The sequence below is a fragment of the Aspergillus aculeatinus genome (assembly GCF_003184765.1).
Source record: "Aspergillus aculeatinus CBS 121060 unplaced genomic scaffold BO66scaffold_78, whole genome shotgun sequence".
Classification (NCBI taxonomy): domain Eukaryota; kingdom Fungi; phylum Ascomycota; class Eurotiomycetes; order Eurotiales; family Aspergillaceae; genus Aspergillus; species Aspergillus aculeatinus.
The window spans coordinates 72,952-90,965 of NW_020291547.1; the positions used below are offsets into that span (position 1 = coordinate 72,952).

General features: G+C 53.6%; 8 protein-coding genes across 8 annotated transcripts; 5 read left to right on the plus strand and 3 right to left on the minus strand.

The window, feature by feature from the left end:
* Window positions 1-155: 155 nt before the first annotated feature.
* BO66DRAFT_396104 (uncharacterized protein) lies at window positions 156-1,004 on the minus strand. Its single transcript, XM_025648384.1, has 4 exons — window positions 761-1,004; window positions 575-697; window positions 319-519; window positions 156-266 (listed from the first exon to the last, which is right to left on the minus strand). The coding sequence occupies exons 1-4, from the start codon at window positions 762-764 to the stop codon at window positions 250-252; spliced, it is 345 nt and encodes a 114-aa protein (XP_025498349.1). The 5' UTR covers window positions 765-1,004; the 3' UTR covers window positions 156-249.
* Window positions 1,005-2,471: 1,467 nt separating this feature from the next.
* Window positions 2,472-4,492, plus strand: BO66DRAFT_475710 (MFS multidrug transporter). Its single transcript, XM_025653268.1, has 2 exons — window positions 2,472-2,837; window positions 2,892-4,492. The coding sequence occupies exons 1-2, from the start codon at window positions 2,639-2,641 to the stop codon at window positions 4,334-4,336; spliced, it is 1,644 nt and encodes a 547-aa protein (XP_025498350.1). The 5' UTR covers window positions 2,472-2,638; the 3' UTR covers window positions 4,337-4,492.
* A 69-nt stretch (window positions 4,493-4,561) lies between these two features.
* On the plus strand, window positions 4,562-7,786 carry BO66DRAFT_424110 (uncharacterized protein; the record flags this gene model as incomplete). Its single annotated transcript, XM_025650152.1, has 2 exons — window positions 4,562-4,568; window positions 5,360-7,786. 2 exons carry the CDS (start codon window positions 4,562-4,564, stop codon window positions 7,285-7,287), a joined length of 1,935 nt encoding a protein of 644 aa, XP_025498351.1. The 3' UTR covers window positions 7,288-7,786.
* On the minus strand, window positions 7,787-10,135 carry BO66DRAFT_396107 (LSB5 family protein). Its single transcript, XM_025648385.1, has 4 exons — window positions 9,659-10,135; window positions 9,351-9,502; window positions 8,287-9,300; window positions 7,787-8,220 (listed from the first exon to the last, which is right to left on the minus strand). The coding sequence occupies exons 1-4, from the start codon at window positions 9,671-9,673 to the stop codon at window positions 8,208-8,210; spliced, it is 1,194 nt and encodes a 397-aa protein (XP_025498352.1). The 5' UTR covers window positions 9,674-10,135; the 3' UTR covers window positions 7,787-8,207.
* Window positions 10,136-10,428: 293 nt separating this feature from the next.
* On the plus strand, window positions 10,429-11,988 carry BO66DRAFT_396108 (3'(2'),5'-bisphosphate nucleotidase). Its single transcript, XM_025648386.1, has one exon. The coding sequence runs from the start codon at window positions 10,588-10,590 to the stop codon at window positions 11,842-11,844; it is 1,257 nt and encodes a 418-aa protein (XP_025498353.1). The 5' UTR covers window positions 10,429-10,587; the 3' UTR covers window positions 11,845-11,988.
* BO66DRAFT_396109 (mitochondrial 54S ribosomal protein uL6m) lies at window positions 11,909-13,016 on the minus strand. The gene is made up of 3 exons (XM_025648387.1): window positions 12,716-13,016; window positions 12,526-12,639; window positions 11,909-12,439 (listed from the first exon to the last, which is right to left on the minus strand). Exons 1-3 carry the CDS (start codon window positions 12,987-12,989, stop codon window positions 12,066-12,068), a joined length of 762 nt encoding a protein of 253 aa, XP_025498354.1. The 5' UTR covers window positions 12,990-13,016; the 3' UTR covers window positions 11,909-12,065.
* Window positions 13,017-13,478: 462 nt separating this feature from the next.
* On the plus strand, window positions 13,479-15,277 carry BO66DRAFT_475715 (putative nuclear membrane fusion protein Kar5; the record flags this gene model as incomplete). Its single annotated transcript, XM_025653269.1, has 6 exons — window positions 13,479-13,596; window positions 13,647-14,467; window positions 14,520-14,672; window positions 14,775-14,831; window positions 14,891-15,196; window positions 15,256-15,277. 5 exons carry the CDS (start codon window positions 13,479-13,481, stop codon window positions 15,011-15,013), a joined length of 1,272 nt encoding a protein of 423 aa, XP_025498355.1. The 3' UTR covers window positions 15,014-15,196; window positions 15,256-15,277.
* A 762-nt stretch (window positions 15,278-16,039) lies between these two features.
* Window positions 16,040-17,902, plus strand: faeB-2 (putative feruloyl esterase; the record flags this gene model as incomplete). Its single annotated transcript, XM_025646136.1, has 2 exons — window positions 16,040-16,593; window positions 16,662-17,902. The coding sequence occupies exons 1-2, from the start codon at window positions 16,254-16,256 to the stop codon at window positions 17,900-17,902; spliced, it is 1,581 nt and encodes a 526-aa protein (XP_025498356.1). The 5' UTR covers window positions 16,040-16,253.
* Between the last annotated feature and the right edge of the window lie 112 nt (window positions 17,903-18,014).

Here is an 18,014-nt window from a genome sequence, read left to right on the forward strand (position 1 = left end):
GCGACTGACTAAATCGGCACATGTCGGTCTATTCTGAGTTCGGTTCAGACGATTAAAACGGTATGGAAGGATGCCAAGCTAACAGAAACAAGATAGGGTATTTTGAGAAGATGGTATCGGCCACAGAGCACAAGGAAAATCGGTAGCAGTCAATGCTGGGTATGAGATGCAAGGTATTAAGGAGTTCGAGGGTAAAAGAATGGAAGATGCGTGGAGATCACGACGCATCGCTCATCGCCATGAGTTCGGTTACTTGGACTCTTCGGCTAGACGCAGGCTGTTAGTCAAGGCCTCGTCGTCGGGTTATGGCTGGCTTACCCTTTGCTTGTCCAACAGTCTCGGCAGGCTTGTCCGCAGCAGCTTCAGCAGCAGCCTCGGCCTTCTTCTCCGCGGCGTGGTCCTCCGCCACGGTTTCTGCGGGTGCGCCCGTGCTCAGTTCCAGAACCGGAGCAGTTGAGGATGTCACAGGCTCAGTGGGCTCCGGCTTCGCTCCCTCAGCGGGGGTCTCAGCGGGGACATCTGGCATCATTAGCCATTAGGGCTCCCATAAGTCATTCATAATCTCTTTACGAACCAGCCGGGGGCTCCGCAGCAGCAGCATCAGCAGCAGGAGTAGCTTCGGGGTTTTCTTGGTCGGTCTTCTTCTTCTTGAAGATAGACTTGAGCTTGGTCTTCAACTTAGCAATGAAAGCCGGCGCTGCATTCTACGTTAGCTGATCTTCTTCTCATCGGTTCAGATAAAACAAGCAATGGCACTAACCCATTATGAATAATTTGGAAATATTAGGTAGAAGTAACTGATGGTAAAAGAGAAGCGAGTAGTTGAAGCCTGGCAGGTCACCGGCTGAAGATCACGACGATGAAGTTGTTGAGGACGTGGTTAAAAGAGTGACTGAGGTTAGAGAACAGAGAACAAAGAACAAAGCAGACAATGATTTCGCATCTCCCAGTAGGTATTTGTATTCCACGTGACGGGGGCACGGTCCTGATGGTGATGATCGCTTGCCTGTCCACTCCGTAATTTGCCTAGCTATTGCTGCCTCCTTTCTTTTTCTTTTTCATTAGCACCACCACGTCCCTTTTGACTCCTTTTTTTTCCTCTCTGCAAGCTTCATTTTCCACCGTCATGACCCCGCAGACGCCTGTTTCAGGTCCACCGTGCCCATCAGGGGAGAATTAAAGGGAAAGGATTTGACATGGACCAATTGACTAAACTTGGTAGTGCTCCGTTTGAAAGGCGAGCTGGTGGACGACTCCGAATGGTTCGAGAACGGACGAAGAGTCACCCCATCATCTATCTATTGACAACGAACCAGTCGATCTGGGCCCGACTATTCTCTTTCTGCCATGGTGGCTTCCTTTGCACCGTTGGTGTAGGTCCATTGGTAAACTAGATAATTCCTAAATCGCCCGTCCCAGCTTGTTGTTGACCGGAGATGAGTTGTTGCGATTTCGGGAAACCCTAACTCTCCCCCCATCGCCTATACTCCCTAACCTCCTAAAATGCTGGTCCAAACGGGAACACGACTTTCCATTCAGGGGGGGGAATACAAAGCTCTAACCTGTCAGAAAACTTTTCCAAATGCTGCTCGAAGGATCTGACGACTTAGTAAACCGATGATGATAGAAGCAAATGAGCTACTGATCCACTATTACTTAAAGGAAGGTCCTGATAATACGCTTATTCGAAGCTATTTGAGCCAAACCACTTGCTCTGGTGGGGTCATCTATATGAAGTCACGGAAATTGCCCTAAACATGGATTCAATTTGACCACAGCCAGGTTTGCAATGCAAGCCTCTTGACCTTGTAGATTTTTACAGCGGTGCGAAGCGAAAGGGAAAAAACAAAAAACAAAGATAAAATTCCCCAGGGTCCATTTGAGGCCCCTCCAATCTTTTACTTTTCATCTATCGCAGTCGTTTCATTTCGGGCTGGCTGCGTAAAATGCATCTTGGGCCGTCCAACTGGCAAGGGTCCGTCTCATGAGGAGATCGCTTAATGGCTCTGCGAGAAGCGTTGAAATCTTGTTTCATCCGATGTCTGTGCTGCCATTCGGTTCAAGATCGCGCTGTCCTCACACTTGGTTTCTTTCAAAGGCCTTGTCAACACCCTGAGGTCATCAAGTCATCTATTGGATCACTAGTGACTAGGTAGTGACGGCTGGCATGGGTGCCGGATTGATAGGTCTAACCGTCTAGTCCATAAATAGGCTATGCGCGAGAGCGATGGCCAACTCCGTAAGTTCATTTCGTCAGGGGTAAGAGGCTCCGGGTGCAAGTAGCTTAGGGCTTTCGGCAACAGAAGAAAACTCATGACTAAACAGGTCTCAATGATTGATGATCGGGACAGGGGTAGAAGGCTACCATGCGGGAAATCCCTCGGACATCATGGATGGTATCTCTACTCCAAAGTCTGGGAATTATGCTCTTATCTCTGGAGTGAAGAGAGTTCTCAATTCATTTACTTGTTGTTGTTTGGTGAACGGAAACAAATTGAAAGATGGCTGACTAACTCTGCCGCCTTGCCGCGCGGGAGATAAGGTATCGTCATCCTTGCACTCTATCTGGAGTACCTCCCAACATCCCGCGCTGTCAGATGTCGCGGTACAGTGAATCGACCTCGATACTAATATAGAGATGTCCCCTGGTCAATCCGCAGCAGATATCCCGTCCACAAGGCCGGTATCGGAGCAGACGCCTCTTCTTGGGGACCAAAGGCAAGATGATCTCAATCAGCCGGGTGACTCTCCGGTTCCGTTAGCCGATGAACCCACCACCAAGGAGCTGATCCTGGTGATGGGAAGTGTCTGGGTTGGCGTCTTTCTTGCTGCCTTGGGTCCGTGACTTTCTCTTTGATTTCTCTGCTACTTCCCTAGCTTACCATAACTAGATACCACGATTGTCGCAACGTTGAGCGCTCCGATCTCCTCGTCCTTCCACTCCTTGTCCCTGCTATCGTGGCTGGCCACGTCCTACCTGATATCCAATGCCGCCTTCCAGCCGCTGAGCGGTCGACTGACGGATATATTCTCTCGTCGGGCAGGGCTGGTATTCTCGAATGTCTTCTTCGCCGCGGGGACGCTGATGTGTGGACTCGCCAAAAGCGAAGGTGCTATCATAGCGGGTCGTGTCATTGCGGGCATTGGAGGAGGGGGTCTGACCGCCATCTCTACCATCATCAATTCGGACTTGGTTCCGCTTCGGAAGCGAGGAATCTGGCAGGGCATTGGTAACATTTGCTACGGTGCTGGAAGTGGTCTGGGTGGTGTCTTTGGCGGATGGATCAACGACACGCTGGGCTGGCGGTGGGCTTTCCTGATCCAAGTGCCCTTCATTGTGGTCTCGGGCATTCTGGTGACTGTCATGGTAAAAGTGCCAGTCAAGGACACCGACGATGCCAAACTGAAACGGGTCGACTTCCTCGGAGCGGTGACCTTGGTCACCACACTTGTCTTGTTTCTGCTCGGACTCAACACGGGTGGGAACCAACTGCCATGGACGCACCCGCTCATCCTGATCTCGCTGCCGCTAGCCGCCGTGTCCTTTGCCCTCTTCCTCTATATCGAGGCCAAGATTGCGTCGGAGCCGGTCATCCCAGTCCGGCTCCTTCTTGACCGGACGGTCTTTTCCGCGTGCTTGACCAATTGGTTCGGCACCATGACCGTATTCGGGCTGTTGTTCTACTTGCCCTTGTTCTTCCAGGTCCAGGGCCTCTCCGCTACCGCCGCCGGCGTGCGGTTGATTCCGCAAGCCCTTGGAACGTCCATTGGTTCGCTGGGGGCTGGCGTTCTCATGCGCTCCACCGGGCGCTACAAGGTGTTTGTCCGCATTACCCTGACTCTTCTGGTCGTCGCTTCCATCCTGATCAGCACGTTGTCGCTCACGACTCCGGCATGGCTCCCGTTTATCTACTTCTTTCTGATGGGCACGGCTTACGGCAGTATGCTGACTCTTACCCTGGTGGCACTGATCTCTGCCGTGGACCACGAACATCATGCCGTTATCACCTCTGCATCTTACGCCTTCCGCAGCACGGGTAGCACGATTGGCATTACAGTGGCCTCCGCCGTGTTCCAGAACATTCTGAAGTCGGGGCTCTGGAGACGATTTGGCGATCGGGAAGATGCGGGAGAGCTGATCTCAAAGATCCGAGACAGTCTGGATGAGATCCACCGTCTCCCCGCGGATTGGGTCCCAGGGGTCTTGGATGCGTACATTGACTCCCTACGGGCGGTATTCCTTACACTGCTGGGATTGGCGGTGCTGGGAGCGTTGGTCAGCATGGGCATGCGGGAGCATAAGTTGCACTCGAATCTCTCTCGCCGGGAGGATTAGAGTTGGGATGAATGGTAGTCGAGGGGTAGACTCTACACTACAAGCTATACAAAGTATGTACATGTACTTAGTAGAAGAGCAGTAGAAGAGCAGTAGAAGAGCAGTAGAAGGGTAGAATGAAAGAATGGAAAAGACTACCTAATGAATACATCATCGGGATTGGGTGGCCTGAGGCCCCACATTTCCTATTTGTCCCTCCATAATTGATGGTTCCATTTCTCATGCATGGCCGGTCAGTGAGTGGCACACTGACTCGACTCTCCGCTCTTTCTTCACTCTCCTTGCTTTGGTTGTGACAGTCAGTCCCTCTTTTTTTTTTTTTTAATTCCCTTACTTCCTCACAGTACTACTCTCTCATCACCCTGAGATCATCCACCGTCTTTACACATACCTATAAACCTGGTGGCGTGCAGCAAACGGAAAGACGTGGCGACGACTGCCCTACCGCATTCCCGCCCAAGCTTCCCTTCATCTGCGAATTTACGTATTATTCTGCAAGTCCCGCTCTCTCTCTCTCTCCCAACACACCGCTTAGTTCCTCCGATCAGACCACCAGTCGTTCAACACGTGCGGTTGCTTCGAGGTCCGCCTCTTGACTGCACTGTACATGGCTTGCACTCGGTAGTTCAACATTATTCGTCTGGGAGGAGAACAGCTTTCTTGGGTTGCAATCAATTCACTGCCAGACAGTCCACTCTCTGCCACTGCTACTGCTACAGACTCCCTCTTTATCCTTACCGCCCTATTCTCCACTTCCTTTCAAACGCGAGGATTGCACTGGTTGCGATTCGTATCCTTGACCAGGGAGTTGGTATTTGCTTTGGTGACGATCCCTGCCGGCAAGCCTTGTTCTTAACGGTTCTGTTTTAGCTTGGACGACTCGGGGGGGGACTCACTCAGCTATAATACCGCGCGCAAGGCCCCATACCACCCACACACCATCCCCGGCCCGATCGAACAACTCTCCTTTGTGACACCCTTTCCCCTGATCCTTGTTGAATCGGATTGTTATTATTATGGCAGTCGGGGTCGGGACGAGCATCTCCACGACATCGACGGTTGCAAGTGTGGGTTCGAAAGCTGCTTGGTCCTCGGAAATGGAGGTGGATTCTGCGAGGAGCGAGGAAATGGTCACTGCGCATACAAGTATGGTCGGATCCTGCATAGATAATGAAATGAAAGATCTCGCTGGCCCTTCGACCCGCCGTCGAAAACGTTTACTCCTCTCCACTGATAGCGCATTCGTCGACAACGTACTCCCCTCCTTGGTGCGGAACCCGGACATCGAACTACGATTGATCACCGACGAGCCCTCGGCGCTGCTCTCGAGCGCCAGCAAGGTCCCGCACTACATGGATACGGTGGATAGCCAGACCTTCGAGAAGAAAACGGGCGCGCGGAAATGGTTGAAGGCCAAGGCGGCGGAGCTGTGCGACTGGGCGGATATGCTCCTGGTCGCGCCGATCGATGCGGGAGCGCTGGGTTCCATGCTGTCGGGCTTGACCAACACCCTCACGCTGGCCCTGCTCCGGGGCTGGATGTCGTCGAAACCCGTGGTGCTCATCCCCGGCATGACTGTGTCGGAATGGAGCCACCCGCTCAGCAAACGGCAGCTCTGGGAGGTGCGGCAATATTGGTCCTGGATCAAGGTCGTCACGCCGGTGCTGTGGAAGCCCGGGGATACGGAAGAATTGGTACAATTGCCCTGGGATGGATTGAAGGTTCTCCACGACACGATTGAACAGACCCTGAAACTATCTTTCTCGGAAAAACATCCTGCTTCCGGCCAGCCTTCAGATCATTCGAGCGGACCGCCAGAAACGACGCAGACGGGGGATGTGCCTTCAGCCATATCGCGACACCTGCTATATCGCCTGAATAAGACGGAACATGGCCCGCGCTCATTACCGATGGAGCTCTGGTTGAATATCTTCGAGGACCAGCTACACGACTGGGAGATCGCCAAGGCCGTGGGCATCCCCACGAACCTCCCCGTGCCCAAAGAATGGCAGAACCACCTGCTGAAAATGTCCACGCCGGCCTCGCTCGAATACACCATCCTGCGAGGATCCTTCGCGGCGATCAAGAAGCGCATCGACAGCCTCCCGCGCTGGAAACCCCTCTCCGATCTCTCCCTTCACCTCATCTTCAAATTCTCCCGAACCGACATCCTCTCCTACCTCATTGAGAAACAGCATGACCTCCTCTGGACGACCTCGCTCCTCAGCGTCCTCCCCTACCGTGCCTCGGCCATCTACGGCAACCCCAACCTCCTGACGTGGTGGCGCGACGCCCCCGACCTCCCGAACAAAGACTACACCACCGACGCAATGGACGGCGCCTCGCGGGCCGGCTTCGTCAACGTGCTGGAGTGGTGGCGCACCTCCGGCCTGGAACTGCGGTACACGGAGCGCGCCCTCGAGGCCGCCAGCGCCGAGGGCCAAGTCGCCGTGCTGGACTGGTGGAAGCGCGCCTCCTCCGCCCCCCCGGCGACCTCCTCACACCCCGTCCTCGCCAGTGGCCGCCGCACCCGCATCCCGCTGAAGGTCGGCAAATCCGTGCTCCTGGCCGCCCAGTCCGGCCGCACCGCCTCCCTGGCCTGGTGGGACGCCTCGGGGATCCCCTACACGCACGGCGAGTCGGTCGCCCGCATCGCCAGCACCCACGGCCACGTGCACGTCCTGGAATTCTGGCACCGGCTCAAGGGCGCCAAGATGATCTTCGACAGCCAGGTCCTGGTCGGCCCCACCAAGAACGGCCACGACGCCGTCCTGGAGTGGTGGCGCCGCAGCGGCCTGCGCGTCGAGTTCAAGACCTGCGACATCGAGGAGGCCCTCGAGGACGCCGACCCCGTCTCCGGCGCCGAGCAGCGCGTGCGCACCTGGTGGGCGCGCAACGGGCTGAACCTCGGCGTCGGCACGAGTGAGTGGATGAAGACGAAGGTGCTCTAGCCCCGATCTCCTCCTCCGGCCTATCATCAATCTCCTCCCACACCATTGCAAATATATCCATCCGTTCTTATCCTCAACCACCCGGTCTCACAGGAGCCATCACAGGGCTGGAAATCCGCACACAAAAAATGGACCACCCGATGACTTGCTTCAAACCCACCCCGCTATTACCCCTACCCCGTTTATTCATAATACCCCCTTCACACCCTATTGCTTCTCCCTTCCTCAACCGTATCATACCTTTTTGCTTGGCGTTCCGAGTGATTGTTTATTACCTATATAGACTGGCCTTTATCACGATGATGACCAACCAACCAACCAACCCAACCTGGGAAATACCTTTTGTGCGTGCTTCCTTTCCATAATCTTTATTTTCCCTTGAATATTACATCCCATTCCACTGAAATAACACTGGGGGGAACTGGGTCTGTTCTAGCACGGTGTCGGTGTCGGTGTCGGATTTGAAGTCAGCACTACTTTCAATTTTGTGAACCGTAACATAGTCTTGCATACTTGAAAGTGCACTGCATCTAACTTATATGGGTAACGTAATATGTAAGAACTCCTTTCGATCGATTGTTATTGTAGGAATATTCTTTTTCTCGAAAACTTCTATCTCCTGAGATCAAAGATCGAAAATCGGTGGGGATTGGGTGGAAGAAGGGTAAGGTAACAGGGGCATTTCTTCCCCAAGTCTCGAGAAAGAAATCAGACGAGACGGCCATTTCAAGGCGTTGTTTGAACAAGATAGAGTATAATAAAAATAGCATTCGAGTCATGAACAAGTTGAATCGCACAAGGAAATAAAAAACGGGGGTGCAGAAAAGGCCATGGAATCTGAGCGCCATCGGAAAGGACAAAAAGCAACGCCGTCCTGTCTTTGATAAACACACATTCACATAAACAAACACGTCAAGAATTCAAACTTCCTTCCTGCAACGGGTGTTAGTCATGTTTTCGAGGGCGTAAGCAAATTCAGAGTTGTATGTGTGTACATACCAGGTAGGTTCACTTCTCTCATGCGCAGGGGTCCGGATCTCATTTCGGTCCCCAAATGGATTGTTCTCGTCGTCGTCCTCATCAGTCTCGGACTCGCTATCACTGTACGTCTTGCGTCTCGATGAGGAGGAAGGCATGGATAAGCTGAGCGGCCGGGGCGGACGCGGAGGCTTAGGCGGGTTGACAGTCAACCCGGCGAAGGACTCCGGGAGGTCGTCGCGGTCAGGGGTCCAGCCGCTCTCAATCACGTCTTGGTCGCTGTCACTGTCGTAGTCGACGCTCTTGTCCAGGACCTCGAAGGCCATCAGTGCCGTGACGAGCTCCTCGTTGGCATGGATTAGGCTGCCTAGGTACTCCTCGCTTTCGACGTGCTGGATGTACCGCAGGATCTGGCGCCGGAGCGTCTTGCAGGTCTCAAACCGGTTGAGGACCTCTGCATCTTCGCTGACCCGGTGTGTCTCGCGGTTGACCAATTTGAGCGCGTTGAGGAGGTTCGTACTGGCGACCGAGGAGGACGCCAGCGTCTGCAAAATCTCCGGCTTCTCCTTGTCCAGGCTGAAACTGCGGCTGAGCGTCCTCTTCTCCTTCTTCTCCTTGCGCGAGGAGCGGCTGGATGTGTGCTTATGTTTCGGTCCGCTGAGGACGGTCGCGGGCCCGTTGCCGGCGGAGACCGACACCGTATGTCCCATTACGGGCTCGTCGGATGTGGCCGAATCGCGTAGCACTTTGGCCTTCGCCTGGGTAGCCGGCTGCTTGCGTTTGGGCAGCTGGCGATAGAGCGCCGTCACCCGCTCCATGCCGGGGGTGTCCTTGTATGATGCGGCCCATTGTCCGAACAACTGCTTGCATTTCTGTTTGACCAGGGGATCAGAGACTGGGTCGGTGGCAGCGATGCGCAACCGTTCCAGCAAGGGCTCGTCCGCAAATTCGCGCAGGAACCGATCGCCGGTGTTCTGTATCAAGAAGTCGAGGATCGTGAGGGCTCGTAGTTGGCGATGGAGATTGCCATACTTGCTGCAGGGGTGCGTTAGTGAATTGGAGGGGAAAAGGCTGGCTCGACTGACAGCTTCTTGCGCAGCGCACGACTGGCTTCCCGTGGACCACTAGCTTGTATGCGGATAGCTTCGATCAGGTCGACAATTCCGCTGGAGTCTTCGACATCGTATTGTTCGCTAGTGAGTACTTCGATTTGCACCGTCACGGCGGTGTATGGCTTCTATGAGAGTAGCAAATTGATCAGCACTTGAGGTGGACTGATGAATGGTCCAGCGTTCAGTAAAATGTAACAAAGCAAAGACGACTGTTTAAGTGCTGGTCTGATGTCCGGACGACAGCCGCATTGGCCCGTCGCGTGGATCTAAGATAGACTTACCGAGGAGTGAAACATGATGTTTAAGAATGTGTCTAAGAGCAAATGCGGCCGTTAAGAAGTCGTGTGATTTGCGAGGGTACTGCGGACCGGTAACTCGGTAGCGAGTACTTTCACATGCGCAAAGACAGGGTCGCAAACTGTGGTTGAGAGGGATGAGGTGATTTTGAGGCGGAGACCCTTGATGTACACCTATAATGCTATTGTAGAGTCGTTATGCAGATCCCAATTCGGATGGACTAGGGAATATTAAGGAGAAGCGCAAGAAAGCCGAAAGCCGCAGAGCGGTGACGTGTAGACACTAGACAGTGAGTGTCTGGGGTGCAGCACTCAGCCCAACCCGCAGATAAGGGTGGAGTGTGTTACTGATTTGAATTTCGGATGGAAGATCCCAAAGCAAAGATGCACGCACGCACAAGAGAGGAGAGAACTGACGAAGGAACACCGAATGAGCGCCTCCAACGTCATGCGGTGGATGTGTGGTTCGATAAACAACATAGACTCGAGAAGAGAGAGTGCCAGTGTCAGTTGCGCTTCCAATCTCGTGACTGATTCGTAGTGCCCCTCGCCAGTTGCCCCATTGGGTCTAGTGCGGGGAAAGAGACAATGCAATCAAAATTGAGTGCCTTATTATTGCCTGATCCATGCCTGGGGCTCCTCTTTCCGATGCCGCGCAGACCCAATTACGTACGTACTGTACTCACTGCCCCATTCCTGGATAAAGGAGAGGAGGGGCATTTCCACCTGATCCCCCATTCACCATCCCCATCATGGATCTCTATTGAAACAGCTACCACATAGAAATTCATTCACAAGAATCACAACCCACACACGTAGAGGAGGAATTGAAGCAATTGACCAGCTACAGAAAGTCACTTACTCAGTAATTATCCCCCAATTGACCCCCCTCTGGCTTGAGTTTGGAACTTGGAATGGGTCTTCGGTCTCCGAATTCGGCAGATCCTAGCTCCATCCGCAAACCGCGACTCTCCATCTTCTCCCGTCTCGTCGTCTGCTCCACTCTACTACTTGGAGTCAGCATCATCTTAAAAGCCCGCCACCATCTACTCTCTCCTCTTCTCCCCCACTTCTATTCCTCCTCCTCCATCCCTCATACCCAACCCGCGACCATGGCCTACCAACAAGAACGCTTCATCGCCGAACTCGCCGTTCAGCGCGCAACTCTCCTCACCCAGAAGGTCTTCAACGAGAAGGCCAAGGGAACCGTGTCCAAGGATGACAAGTCTCCCGTCACCATCGGCGACTTCGGAGCTCAGGCTCTGATCATCCAAGCCCTCCGCAAGAACTTCCCCAACGATGAGATTGTCGCCGAGGAGGAGGCCAGCACGCTCCGCGAGGACAAGGCGCTGAGCGCCGAGATCTGGAGACTCGTCAAGGACATCAAGTTGGAGGACAGCGAGAGCGACAATCTTCTGGGCGGCGCCTTGCCGAGCGAGGAAGCGATGCTGGACATCATCGATGAGGGCAAGAGCGCTGGGGGCGCCAAGGGTCGCGTCTGGGCCCTGGATCCCATCGACGGCACCAAGGGCTTCCTGCGCGGCGGCCAGTACGCCGTCTGCCTGGGCCTGATCGAGGACGGTGATGTCAAGGTCGGAGCCATCGGCTGCCCCAACCTCCCCGTCAACGACTCCGAGACTTTGTCCGCCGGCATCGGTGCGGAGCAGACCAGCGGCGCCGGCAACGGGGTCCTTTTCTCCGCCATCCAGGGTGTCGGAGCCATCAGCAGACCCCTGACCAACGCCGGTCTCGCCGAGAGCAAGTCGATCTCCATGCGCCCCGTGCCTGACATCGCCCAGGCCGTTTTCTGCGAGGGCGTCGAAGCTGCCCACTCCGCCCAGGGTGACAACGCCGCCGTCGCCGAGCGTCTGGGCATCACCGCCCCCAGTGTGCGTCTGGACTCCCAGGCCAAGTACTGCTCCATCGCCAGAGGAGCCGGTGACATCTACCTGCGCCTGCCGGTGAAGAAGGACTACCAGGAGAAGATCTGGGATCACGCCGCGGGAGACCTGATCGTCCGCGAGGCGGGCGGTCAAGTGACTGATATCTACGGTCAGAGATTGGACTTCAGCAAGGGCCGGACCTTGGCTGCCAACAAGGGTGTCGTCGCCGCCCCCGCGGCCATCCACGACCAGGTCATCGACGCCGTGAAGGTCGTTCTGAAGTTGTAGAAAGAAAAAAAAGAGGTTACGAATTTCCTGTTATGCATAGATTGTGATTTTTTTTTTCATGTTGGCTGCATAAACTGTCAAGCTATATCCACGCTAGATGCGTCTAAAAGTACACAAATTTCAAAATACCAGTCGCGAACCCAGAGAACCATGCTCCGATATACATATACAGAAAGAAAAGAAAAGGAAAAAATCCCCCAAAGGTATAAATGACCCCCCGATCACCGAATCTTCTTGGCCTTCAATCTGACGGTCTCTCCGTTGATGAAGATACCCTTGCCCTTGTAGGGCTCGGGCTTGCGCCATTCGCGGATCTCGGCCGCGAACTGCGTCACGACTTCCTTGTTGACACTCTCGAGCAGGATACGGGTCGGCTGGGGTGTGCTGGCCTTGACTCCCCACGGGACGGGGAGCTCAATCGGGTGGGAGTATCCGACCTTCAGGGAGACGAACTTTTGGCCCTTGAATTGGGACTTGACGGTGGTCGCCTGAGACTCGATCGTGGCTCTGTAACCGACACCGACCATACTCAGGATACAGATGTGACCTTCCGACACTCCCAGGACGTAGTTTTGTAGATGCGAGCGCATGGTTCCTGATTTTGTCATCGACCAGTCAGTTGGACCACTCAAAGACCCGCGGAGAAGGGATTTCCGGGGCAGAAGAGGTTTGTTCACATACCCCACATGGCACGCTGGTGTTTGATCTCCCGGTCCTGAACGGAGAGAGTGGCCTTCCGGAGGGCTTCATCGTGTTCGACGTTGACGAAAGGGGGGACTTTCAGAGTCATTTTACCTAGCATTCACTTCTTGTTAGATATACCATGAGAGTTGTTTCCTCGCCGGGGAAGTTCCGAAAGACGAGGACTCACCCAGAGGGCCCGACACCTCAATTGCAACCTTGGGAGCTTCCTCAGCGCCTCCTCTCACGGAGACAACCGGGAGATCGATGAACTTGAGAGACACCTCCGGGGGGATGGTAATCGGGGCACTGCCCTTCCGCGATTGTGTCGGGGAAGTGGTTGAGAAAGGTTGTGTCCGGAGAGGGAGCGCGAAGGCTGAACCGGGACGAGCAGACGCAGCGCCCGTTCTCAGGGAGCTCCGCGCAAACTGCCGGAGGCAGCTCTGGGGTAGAAGATTCGACATGGCGGCGTGGGTTGCGACTGGTGTTTTGATTGACTAGTCTAGGATTCTTTTGATGCGGACGGATTTTGTCCGGAGATCCTGTATTCCTAATGCGGTTAGTGCATATCACGTGAGAGGGTGTATAGATCGGGGGTGAGGTCTCTCTACAGCTTCTACTTCGATTCTGCACTCGTGATGAAATGGTGTTGGAGCTGTGTGGTAAGCCGCACGGGTCTTTCTCTCCGCTGAACTGAGGTTGACTTATGGGCTAGCCCAGAGAATGGGGATAACCTCACCTTCCCGCTTCACGCCTGTCCTACTTCCTCGTTCCACTCGCTTACCTTATGAGTGTCAACTCGATGAACCTGCTACATTATGCTTCAATTGACCTAAGTCCTACAGACTCTTAATTTCTCCACGTTCTATACTGCATTACTATAGTCTTTATTTACTCCATACTTCTCCCTGGTACAATCTTACGGACCCTCGACCTCGACACTAATATCCACCATGAAACTGCTGACTGCATTGTCCTTCGTCGCTATCATGTCTCAGCATATCATTATATTGGTGCTCCTAGTTATCTTTAGCCTCAACAGTCTCGTGGAAGCAGTGCTTCCAGAAAATGGTACGTCTCTATGTGGCCACTCTCACGGCAATCGCTAACGATGCAAGCAGCTCTCGCAGGGAACGACAATCTTGCTATGGACGAGATCGACCTTACATCGCTCCTTACTCCCAGAGTGCCGAAGCAAAAGCCTATTATACAAGAAGCTCTCCTTCTCATCGATTCAATGAAGCTCGCCCCATCCTGCAGCCGGCTGGCGGTATCAGAGCTCGTCTCTTCCTGCCAGTCAATCGGGGGTCGGTCCGAGAAACAAGACACGGATATATACCTGGACCTAGAGCTCGTGCGCTCGCTTTATGCAGCTCGTCTTGCCATTTGTGAGCTTCGAGAAGCTAAGGCAGCAGCGCCAGACACTTGTTCCTCATTGGTGATTGTGCCGCCGCAGAAAAGAGGCAGGTTCGGATCTATTTTCGGGGATAGAATCCGCTTCAGTGCTCCGGAGCTCATTCAGAAGCCGCAGCTGGAGTCTTGCCTTCAGTTGCTGGAGACCCGGCCGCAGTGGTGGACTTCCTACAGCAACAGTCGGCAGAATGCTGTGGTTATATGCCAGGCGGCCAGGGATGAGACTGAGAAGGCGGAGCTTTTGGAGCTTTATCGATCTATACTAAATAGCTCTGCCGAGCTGGAGCATGGTCTCCACGAGGCCGTGGAGGTCGCTGCAGCTGACCTTGCCCGTCAGAAAGAATTCATGCACGCTGTCGGTATCATGAGAAGCAGGATGAGACAGGAACTGGAAGAAACCGATATGCGCTTGAGATCGACGATGGACCGGATTTTGCACGGCCTGTACGCGTATGCCGTCGACTCTTTCAAGGAGTCCCTAGGGCCTGCGATTGACACACTGCAGCAAAAGACAGACACCCTCGATCTCGTGAGTCTGCATTTGCTTATATGACTAATACTAAGGTTAATGATCTGTCTAGAAACTCCAGACTGTGGCTATCGAAGCTGATAAGCTTGGTCACACACTACACGCTCTACAGCAAGAGTCGGCCAAGAGGGAGCATGAATTGGCGGATGCGCAGCAGAGAGAGCTAGAGACCACCAGGGAGACAGCCTTGGCTCACCACGAAAGCGTAGGAGTACTCTGCCAGGATAATTTGGCAAGACTCTTGCAATTTGATGCTTCTCTGGTGGGTATTTATTATCAAATCCTTTCAGTGAGCTAACTGTAGTAGGACCTGCTCTCGACTCGAATGGTATATATGCTGCAAATCGCGCAGAGCATGAATGAGGTTTGCGACAACTTCCAAGAAAACGGGAAAACATTACTGATTTTCAAAGCGCATGCCAGGCCTTCAGAAGGCTCTTAATGAGTCCGAAGAACGAACCGAACAGCTGCATCAAGCACAATTGCAGCAATACGAAGCTCTACAAGAAACATCCCGATTACACCAGCAGCAACAAATTCACTTGACTGGCATGTTGGCTGATCTTGACAGAGCAGCCGTCATAGCTGCGAAAATACTCAAGGCAATTGACCAGATGGGATCTAAGTATGGGCTGGATCTCGTACTGAAAGTGATGGGTGATCTAGTCTGGTGTAGCCTCGTGATCTGGAATGTAGTTACAGAGCATTCAAGGGCAGTCGCTGTAATTTGTTCGGCCCCCTATCCTCCGCAGTCCGTATACAGACGCACTAACGGTCTTGATCTCTAGTCAATTATCTGTTTCGGCGTGGGCATTGACTCTATTGCATTCGACATCCATCTTAATTATGTGTTTCCTTATTTTTGATTTAATATTTACGCACTTGCACGGTGGAACAACCTAGCGGGTGGTATTTCCTTTCGTGCTGGGGGTGACGGTTGAATATACTCTGGAGTGCACGATAAGCACCCGGGGCCAAGAAACCAACTTTCCCTCTGCGGTTCCGAACTAAGCTTCGTTGAACTTTCTGTATTCAGAACTCGATCCACCAGATCACTAGCTTGCTGCATCTCTGATTCTCCTGCCTGTTCCCTTCACCAAGTGCAATTTTCGGTGAACAAATTCGACTTGCTTGAAAGAAATGACGCATGGACTATGTGATAGATATTGAGGCGGCACTGGATTCGGTAGAAGTGATGGAATGCGAACTGATGACTGGTCTGTTTCTTAGGGAGATGTGTCTCCGTGCCTCGGCTTTCTTCAAGTGCTGTATTGTAAGACAGAGCTGTGTTTCTGACAGGTAACGGAAGGAAGCCAAATCCTTCCTTCTAAGCCAGAAGGGGGCAAGGGCCCTGGCCCCCAAAGGTAGAGGAAGGCATCGAACCTGTTCTCCGCAAAATGCGGAGAAGTTGACGATCCCCGGAAAAGTGGCTGTGGGGTATGGGGGAAGCCCCTGGCCCAACCACAGTCTCGCATTTATTTAGCTTCATTTTCGGCTCCGCTCATCTGCCGGCATTAATCTCTTTCTCTCCTCCAAACACTTCCCAATCACCGCATCCCTCTCACCCCGGTACAATCTCGGAGGATTCTCAAAGCTTGACTGATGACTCTGCTCTGGATGCCCCAATCTCCACTCTTGATAGGCATCACTGGTGGAGACGGTGAAGCAAGCAAGTGGAAATGTTTCCGAGCAAGAAGGTCTATAAAAGGGCTCCTCCTCTACTCGAGGGCTCCATGATTCTATCCTCCCTCACACAACAGTTGCGCTGAGAAACAGGTCCGTCAACATGAGAACACTACCTCTTCTCCTGCCCTCCTTGGCTTTGGGCTCAGCCATTTCAACTCGACAAGATTCTTTTCAAGCCAAATGTGCCAAGTTTGCAAGCAAGATTGATCTACCCAACGTGCGAGTAAACATTGTGGAATATGTGGCCGGAGGAACCAACCTCTCTATACCAGACAATCCCGCGACTTGCGGCGCTACCTATCAGGCTGTGACGGCCGACTTTTGTCGAGTCGCGATGGCGGTTGCGACCTCAAACAGCAGCGAGATCACATTGGAGGCATGGCTGCCTCGAAACTACACTGGTCGGTTTCTGAGCACAGGCAATGGAGGACTCAATGGCTGTATGTCACCTCTCTTCCACTCATCCTGCATGATTCTGTTCTTAGGTCTGACGCGTCTTCTTATTAAGGTGTTGGGTACGATGATATGGCGTATACAACCGGATTCGGCTTTGCGACGGTCGGTGCCAACAACGGACACAATGGCACGTCTGGCGAACCCTTTTACCAACACCCAGAAGTCGTCGAAGATTTTGCCTATCGGTCAGTTCACACTGGAGTCGTGGTTGGAAAGCAGTTGACCAAGCTCTTCTACGAGCAAGGCTTCAACAAGTCCTACTACCTGGGATGCTCCACCGGTGGTCGTGAGGGCTTCAAGTCGGTGCAGCAGTTCCCCGATGACTTTGACGGTGTGGTGGCTGGTGCTCCTGCCATGAATTTTGTAGGCTTGACCTCCTGGAGCGGTCACTTCTACCCCATCACCGGAACCAACACCTCAGACAGCTACCTCTCTTCTGAGCTCTGGAGTGTTGTCCATGATGAGATCTTACGTCAATGCGACGCTATCGACGGCGCGCACGATGGAATCATCGAAGATCCTGATCTCTGCCACCCGATCATCGACACGATCATCTGCAAACCCGGTTCCTCCTCGACCAAATGTCTCACCGGGGCCCAGGCAAACACGGTTCGCCAGATCCTGTCCCCACTCTATGGGCTCAACGGGACCCTTGTTTACCCTCGTATGCAACCCGGCTCGGAGGTGGCTGCCTCCGCAATCTACTACGGTGGCTCGCCCTTTTCCTACAGCACCGACTGGTACCGCTATGTGGTTTTCAGCAACCCGGATTGGGACCCGGCCACCTTCAATAGACACGATATTGCCGTGGCACTCAAGCAGAACCCGTACAACATCCAGACCTGGGATGCGGACCTGACCCCGTTCCGCAAGAGCGGCGGCAAGGTCCTGACCTACCACGGGCTCATGGACCAAATCATTAGCTCGGAGAACTCCAAGCTGTATTACTCGCGAGTGGCCGAGACGATGAACCTGCCGCCGGCCGAGCTGGACGAGTTTTATCGCTTCTTCCAGATCAGTGGTATGGGCCACTGTGGGGGCGGTGACGGTGCATACGGCATTGGGAACGTGGCCGATTCATTCAATGGCGTTGCGCCGGAGAACAACGTGCTCATGGCCATGGTGCAGTGGGTGGAGAAGGGCATAGCGCCGGAGTTTGTGCGGGGAGCCAAGTTTGTTGATGGAGTTGGTAGTGGAGTGGAATATACCCGCAAGCATTGTCGCTGGCCCCGGCGCAATGTATACAAGGGTCCAGGGAATTACACGGACGAAAATGCATGGCAGTGTGTATAGTGCACGAGAGAAAGAAGAGACCGTGAAGTTGCAGCATAGCACATTAGGGGTTACGCAAGTCATGAAAGAGTGGGAAATATTTTTGGTTAGCGCATACACTACGGAAGCCTTG

What these genes read in the sequence shown, in the direction of transcription:
- BO66DRAFT_396107 (XM_025648385.1), bottom strand. An exon ending in CGTGCGCTGCGCAAGAAGCT is followed by an intron (nt 9,301 to 9,350) that starts GTCAGTCGAGCC and finishes GCACCCCTGCAG; the next exon opens with CAAGTATGGCAATCTCCATC.
- BO66DRAFT_396108 (XM_025648386.1), top strand. Translation starts at nt 10,588, where the DNA reads ATGGGTCTTCGGTCTCCGAATTCGGCAGATCCTAGCTCCATCCGCAAA.
- BO66DRAFT_396104 (XM_025648384.1), bottom strand. An exon ending in TGCTGCGGAGCCCCCGGCTG is followed by an intron (nt 520 to 574) that starts GTTCGTAAAGAG and finishes TAATGATGCCAG; the next exon opens with ATGTCCCCGCTGAGACCCCC.
- BO66DRAFT_396109 (XM_025648387.1), bottom strand. Translation starts at nt 12,989, where the DNA reads ATGTCGAATCTTCTACCCCAGAGCTGCCTCCGGCAGTTTGCGCGGAGC. An exon ending in TGAGGTGTCGGGCCCTCTGG is followed by an intron (nt 12,640 to 12,715) that starts GTGAGTCCTCGT and finishes AGTGAATGCTAG; the next exon opens with GTAAAATGACTCTGAAAGTC. An exon ending in ACACCAGCGTGCCATGTGGG is followed by an intron (nt 12,440 to 12,525) that starts GTATGTGAACAA and finishes TGACAAAATCAG; the next exon opens with GAACCATGCGCTCGCATCTA.
- BO66DRAFT_475710 (XM_025653268.1), top strand. Translation starts at nt 2,639, where the DNA reads ATGTCCCCTGGTCAATCCGCAGCAGATATCCCGTCCACAAGGCCGGTA. An exon ending in CGTCTTTCTTGCTGCCTTGG is followed by an intron (nt 2,838 to 2,891) that starts GTCCGTGACTTT and finishes TACCATAACTAG; the next exon opens with ATACCACGATTGTCGCAACG.